Below are 7,500 nucleotides of genomic sequence, written 5' to 3'. Positions count from 1 at the left end.
TTTTTAATTATTTCTACAGGTAAATCCCATTGAGACTGAAGACTCTTTTACAAGGGAGACCTGTTTTCCTTTCCCACGTTACCATTCACACACACATTCATACACCGATAGCAGCAGGCTAACTATCGACATTCACACGAGGCAAGGTGGGTGAAGTGTCTTGCCCAAGGACACAACAACCATGACACAGGTGGCAGGGCGGGAATCGAACCTCCAACCCTTTGATCATCGGCCGACCCGCTCTACCACCTGAGCCACAGTCGCCCTATTATTACATGGCACTTCGAAAATCCTATGTAAATCACGGCATTCTACAGGTCTGTTATTTCCAGCTAGCAGACCGCTGTCAAGGGTATAATGACCGTTGCCAAGGACCTACGTCATAGTTTTGATGGATAGACGTCCACACACAGGGCTACTACTCGTTCAGAAAACAATGGAATACTTTCTCAACATGACTGTGCATGTATTTTACTAGCTGTTACTAAGTTAATGCTATTAATGGTTAGTTTATGCACAGTTTTTTTCTTTTTTCTTTGAAGATTATTTTTTGGCATTTTCAAGCTTTATTAGATAGAACAGAGTTATACTCACAGTCATGTTGGTAACAAGTCCAGCTGAGTCCACTGTTGAAGAATAAAAAATGAAGTCAATATTTCTATCATTACAGCATCTAAAAAGCCCAAACGTTTACCAATGCTTAAGAACTATTAAAGGTGCTCCGAGGAACTTTCAGTGGGTTAATTCTAGCGCCCCCCCTTTGGACAGAAGCGGTAGTGTTTTTTTACTACGCCAGCTGTTGTTCCTGGGTGAGCGTATATACCCATGACAAAGGCATTAAGAAAAACTATATAAAAAATAGCATTCTTTAGCACTGATGGTCTCGTTTGCTGTTACATGTCATTTATGATCATCAGATGGAAAAATTAGACTGTTTCAGAAATATTTAAAAGTTCATCGTAGCACATTTAAACTTAGTTACACCAAAACTGTTATGTTTTCCTATTGTATGTCGTTCGTCGTGTGAGGAAAATAAAAACAGTGAACAGATGGAGTGTTGTCAGCTGGTATCATGGTGTAAGTGGCTGTGGTTGTGTTATTGGTAGAAATGAGTGGTTATACACAGCCTATGCAATCTGGAACAAACTCCCAGAGAACTTGAGGTCTGCTGCAACTCTCAGTTCTTTTAAATCGAGTCTGAAGTCTTTTTTGTTTCCATTTTAACCTGCAATTTTAATTTTATTTGCTTCTTTTATTCGCTTTTAAATGTTTTATAATGTGTTTTATGTATTCTAATCTTGCCCCCTGTAAAGCACTTTGAGTGGCCTTGTGTCTGAATTGTGCTATATAAATAAACTTGCCTTGCCTTGCTCTGTAAACAGGCATGTAAACAAAGGATATGTTAAAAAAAAAAAAAAAAAGGGGGGGCCCATCGTAGCTAGCAACATACCCGTTTACAGAGCCTAGGCTGTGTATTAACGCTAGATTATTTTTCAGCGCACACACAGTACAGACAGGTAGCGGATCATGAGGAGATATTCACTGATTTCGACAACAAGCGTTCTCCAGAATCACTGACTACACCTTTTGCCAAAACACGTTCCTCACTGGGGTGTGTGTAAAATCTCACATTACATGCGGGTTTCGCTTCAGTAACAAGATATCAACAGTGTTTGTTGTGACGCCCGCCAACACACACACACACACACACACACTCATCTTCAACTCATCAAAACAAGGAGATATTTAGTCATTAGAAAGCTGTTATGCAGAGAGGAGACAGACAGTCATTGAGTGTTGAGATTAGAACAGAGATAGTTATGGATCATTCGTAGCCAACAGTTCAGTCAGGGCCACCCTCCCAACACACACACACACACACACACACACACACACACACACACACACACACACACACACACACACACACACACACACACACACACACACACACACACACACACACACACACACACACACACACACACACACACACACACACACACTACTTAATCATGAGTCAGACTGAATGCTATGAATGACTCACTTGTATATGTTATCAGTCGATCAAAAATCAAGTGCATAATCCATCAGATCTCCACCGAGCATATCGTGTTACGCTGACGGTGTATACGATATACTGGTGATAGATATGTTGACATTAGCAACCATCTGTTTACATATTTCATTCATTCAGTGTGTGTGTGTGTGTGTGTGTGTGTGTGTGTGTGTGCGTGTGCGTGTGCGTGTGCGTGTGCGTGTGCGTGCGTGCGTGCGTGCGTGCGTGCGTGCGTGCGTGCGTGCGTGCGTGCGTGCGTGCGTGCGTGCGTGCGTGCGTGCGTGCGTGCGTGCGTGCGTGTGTGTGTGTGTGTGTGTGTGTGCGCGTGTGTGTGTGTCACTATGTATCATGGAGTCGACTTTTCTGCCAGACACTGCTGGGCATAAACATTGTCTTTTTAAAAGCACTGGACCATTTTGAGATTTTAGTCACTCGACATAACTTTTTTTTTTCAATATTAAATACTTTGAGAATATGCAAATGTACGCATAAGGCAAGGCAAGGCAAGTTTATTTATATAGCACAATTCAGACACAAGGCCACTCAAAGTGCTTTACAGGGGCATAAGTAGGGGAGAACGGGGTAAGTAGGCACACTTTTTACTCTAGTGACAACCAACCCGTGTGACATATAACCCCGTTCTCCCCTAGTTACATTTTGCCTAATTTGCAGATTTATTAAAAAAAAATCAGAAAAAAAATGAATAAAAGAAAAAAAAAACGTTTAAGTAATCAACTGGCAAAGTTCCAGTTCTAGTTAGGATGCAGTAGGCATACTATTGGGACATACTTTACTCTCTTATTTCATCATAACATTGCGCCTTGATCTTGTCTCTTGCTTTTATATCCGTCTCATCCCCGGTTGTTTTCATATGGAGGCTCTGTCGATGTGACGTCACTTCAGGTGCGCACTGGATTGTGGGTCAGAATCGCCCAAATAGGATGCAGTTTTCAACACTAACAATCTCGACCGGATGTAGTTAGACATCTGGGTATTTCTAACCATACTAAATCTGACCACAAGAATCGGGACATCCTAAATCTTATTTCTACCATACTAAATAGCAGAAAGTATGGGGATTGGAACGTAGGGATAATATTTTTCTACCATACTAAATAGCAGGGAAGTATGGAGACTGTAAGGCAGTATTTGGCTTATTCGAAACGGCCTATACTAACGTCCTCCCTTCTACATACTCAACATGTATATACTACATACTGTAAATTAGTATGAGTAGGACGTTAGTAGGGCTTTTCGAACATGGTCTAACTATTGTTCTACCATACTAAACAGCAGATAGTATGGACACTGGAACGCAGCCTATATCATTTTCTACCATACTAAACAGCAGGGTAGTATGGGGTTTGAAACGCTGTGTTCTTTCTTAACCTTTATTTCTACAGGTAAATCCCATTGAGACCGAAGACTCTTTTACAAGGGAGACCTGTTTTCCTTTCCCACGTTACCATTCACACACACATTCACACACCGATAGCATGGAGGCTAACTATGGACATTCACACGAGGCAAGGTGGGTGAAGTGTCTTGCCCAAGGACACAACAACTATGACACAGGTGGCAGGGCGGGGATCGAACCTCCAACCCTTTGATCATCAGCCGACCCGCTCTACCACCTGAGCCACAGTCGCCCTATTACATTACATGGGGGGGAAGACAGGAAGAAATACCTTAAAGGCCTACTTCACCTGTGGGAATATGAAGGTGTATTGAACTCTGAGATCCTATGTAGTATAAATGTGCAAATATTTTAGAAATGGGTTCATCCTAGCCTGAGAAAAGGCAGAAAGCCACAGCACAAACATACACGATCGCTTTGACCAAATTCAGTTGCATTATTATTTTTATTTTTTTGTAATTTTTATTTTTTTGTTTATTTGTTTCCCACCTGTACCGAAAGTAGCAAAGGTTTTTAGTAGGAAAAATAAAATAAAACATGGCCTCACTCAAATATGCCAACTGTAAAATAGGCATTTGTTGAAACCAGGGAAAGACAAGAACAAATACCTTAAAGGTGCAGTGTGTAGAATTTTGGGTTTTATTTCCTAGCAGATTTTGTAGAAAGTAATTATAATATCCATAAGTACATTTAATTTAGTGCATAATAGCTGAATTTTTTTTTTTAGAATTATTATCTTTTCCCTTAGAAAGGGTCTCATATATGTCCATATTTCTGCATATTTTGGACCAAGGCCTAGTGCCGCCATCTTGAAAGTGTCATAGTTGGAATGTCATCAGGTGCATTGTTTAAAATTTAGAATTGTTCTTGTCCTTGAAGGCCACTGTAGCTTCTGTTATTATTCTAAAGGGTTGGGGTTACCCAGGGAGCGTTGCATTCTAGAACTTTGTAGAACTTTCTTGATGATGTCATATTACACACTGCACCTTTAATGCAAAAATAAAGTGTTTGTCAAACTACGCACTAGTTTAGAAGTGAACTTGCCGAGGAAAACTAGCTTCTCTCTCCTGTAGCGAACTCTTTATGTTTCTCTTCTAAAAATCCCCCGTGTGATTGTGTACAAAATGCCATGATTTATTAGTTGTGTGTTTGTCTGTTAGTTAGTAAAGCTGTTGGGTTTAATATGAAATGCACAAGTATGAATAAACATTTCATAAACAAGTTTTAATTTTAATTTTAATTTTTCTTCCACCTGCTTCTTTAAACCTGCAGTGTGTAGAATTTTGGGTTTTATTTCCTAGCAGATTTTGTAGAAAGTAATTATAATATCCATAAGTACGTTTAATTTAGTGCATAATAGCTGACTTTTCTTTTTAGAATTATTATTTTTTCCCTTAGAAAGGGTTTCATATATGTCCATATTTCTGCATATTTTGGACAAAATGCCATGATTCATTATTTTTTTAATGTTTGTTTGTCTGTTAGTTGGCAAAGCTGTTGGGTTTAATATAAAATGCGTAAAGTATGAATAAACATTTCTTAAACGAGTTTTAATTTTTATTTTTGGTAACACTTTATAATAACTATCCGTTGTAACTCGTTAATAGATCATTAGTAAACTCTTAATTAATGATTATTAATGATTTGTTAAGTGTTTGTTAGCAGTTTGTTAAGGATTTATAACAATGGTAGATAGTTAATAACTTAATAATTGAATCAGTTCATCTGGGAGGTAATCCGAGATTAACTGATCACGTCACGTTCAAGTCCATGGCATGCACAGTGTGTATTGAGTTTATTTAAAAATATTTGAAAATGGGGCTGCCCTCAGTTGCCCATGCACTGTGTATAGTCTATAGCCTATTTCAGCCTCGTCGGTATCTCGGATTACCTCCCAGATGAACTGATTCAATTATTAAGCTATTAACTATCTACCATTGTTATAAATCCTTAACAAACTGCTAACAAACACTTAACAAATCATTAATAATCATTAATTAAGAGTTTACTAATGATCTATTAACAAGTTACAACGGATAGTTATTATAAAGTGTTACCTTATTTTTCTTCACCTGCTTTTTTTAACAGAAAGTGTGTGCAAGTGTGTGTGTGTGTGTGTGTGTGTGTTTCTCAGTGTGTGTGTGTGTGTGTGTGTGTGTGTGTGTGTGTGTGTTTCTCAGTGTGTGTGTGTGTGTGTGTGTGTGTGTGTGTGTGTGTGCAAACAGCTTCCAATAATTAAAACAAATTATTCAAAAGTATTTTTAATTGACTTGTTATTCTACTGGCTGCTTTTCCGTAGCAATTAAACTAAACCATCTGCTGGAGGATACAGTACGTTATGTGTTGCTTCCTGGATGAGACAGTCACTCTGAATGAGGTCAAACACTCACACACTGTATCCATGTCATTATATTCACATAAATCCTACACAGTCACTCTGAGCTACACCTGTTTCTAGCAGCTTGCTTCACACACACACACACACACACACACACACACACACACACACACACACACACACACACACACACACACACACACACACACACACACACACACACACACACACACACACACACACACACACACACACACACACACACACACACACACACACACACACACACACACACACACACACACACACATAATTTGAACGGAAAGCAAGGAACTTTGAACTTCAAAAACCTTTTTTCTTTTCACTTCGGAAGAGGCAATTAAATCTACAACCTGAACTTTTTACGAACTTTTACAGCAAGTTGTAGGACCACACCCACTGCCTTTCAAACATACTAAACTACAGACAAATATCAATTATATCTGTATATACAGCCCCGGAAAAAATTTAAGAGACCAGTCTGGATTTTTCTTCAATCTTCATCTCTACATTACTTATTGAAAATGCTCTAAATGACAATATTCTTATTGTGAATTTGGTAGAAATGTTGTCAGTAGTTTATATTATAAAACCAAAATGTTCATTCTACTCAAACATATGCCTCTAAGGAGTAAAACAAGAGACACTGAACTTTTGGAGTGGTCTCTTCATTTTTTGAAGGGAAATACACAAGTGCTACGAATAACTTTTTGAATATTTCTGAAACAGTCTCAGCTGTGCCCACAGTTTGGTTTACAAACATATTCTAGTCTTAACGTTTGGTTCCAGGTTCCTCATAATAATTTAGATTTACGATGATAGAATTATTCAATACTAAGAATTACATGTAGAGAAAATGTGTTTAGTAAACTAACTGCAGGCTCTGTGAATGTAAACAAACCCCCCTCCTCTGAAACTACACAGTGCAGCTTTAATACAGCTTTGTAACACAGAGTCAATAAATGTCTCCAAAAGGTGCTACATCAAATGAAACGCGTACCGGTAATGACCTACAGTATGTGTGTGTGTTCTTCTGTTCAGTGCTGGATGGATTTCTTAGGAATCCTTAGTGTGAGTATCTATCTATCTAACTGTCTGTCCGTCCGTCCGTCCGTCCATCCATCCATCCATCCATCTATCCATCTATCCATCTATCTATCTATCTATCTATCTATCTATCTATCTATCTATCTATCTATCTATCTATCTATCTATCTATCTATCTATCTATCTATCTTTCTATCTATCTATCTATCTATCTATCTATCTATCTATCTATCTATCTATCTATCTATCTATCTATCTATCTATCTATCTATCTATCTATCTATCTATCTATCTATCTATCTAATATTATATTACATTTTTTTTTAAACCTTTATTTCTACAGGTAAATCCCATTGAGACCAAAGACTCTTTTGCAAGGGAGACCTGTTCCCATTTACACGTTACCATTCACACACACATTCATACACCGATAGCAGCAGGCTAACTATCGACATTCACACGAGGCAAGGTGGGTGAAGTGTCTTGCCCAAGGACACAACAACCATGACACAAGTGGCCAGGGCGGGGATCGAACCTCCAACCCTTTGATCATCGGCCGACCCGCTCTACCACCTGAGCCACAGTCGCCCCAAAAGTTAG

At 38.7% G+C, this 7,500-nt stretch overlaps 1 protein-coding gene across 1 annotated transcript in view; it reads right to left on the bottom strand.

Moving 5' to 3' along the window:
- LOC307264017 (ectonucleotide pyrophosphatase/phosphodiesterase family member 3) overlaps positions 1-7,500 on the bottom strand; it is a gene marked incomplete at both ends in the record, with an annotated part of 44,087 nt that overhangs the window by 20,766 nt on the left and 15,821 nt on the right. Inside the window, one exon of the mRNA XM_080045342.1 lies at positions 595-626. Coding sequence (XP_079901468.1) covers positions 595-626 — 32 coding nt within the window. The remainder of the gene's footprint in view (positions 1-594; positions 627-7,500) is intronic.

Source organism: Ammodytes marinus (assembly GCF_949987685.1).
Source record: "Ammodytes marinus genome assembly, chromosome: 17".
In the NCBI taxonomy this organism is placed as follows: domain Eukaryota; kingdom Metazoa; phylum Chordata; class Actinopteri; order Uranoscopiformes; family Ammodytidae; genus Ammodytes; species Ammodytes marinus.
This window is presented reverse-complemented; position numbering and strand designations above follow the sequence as displayed.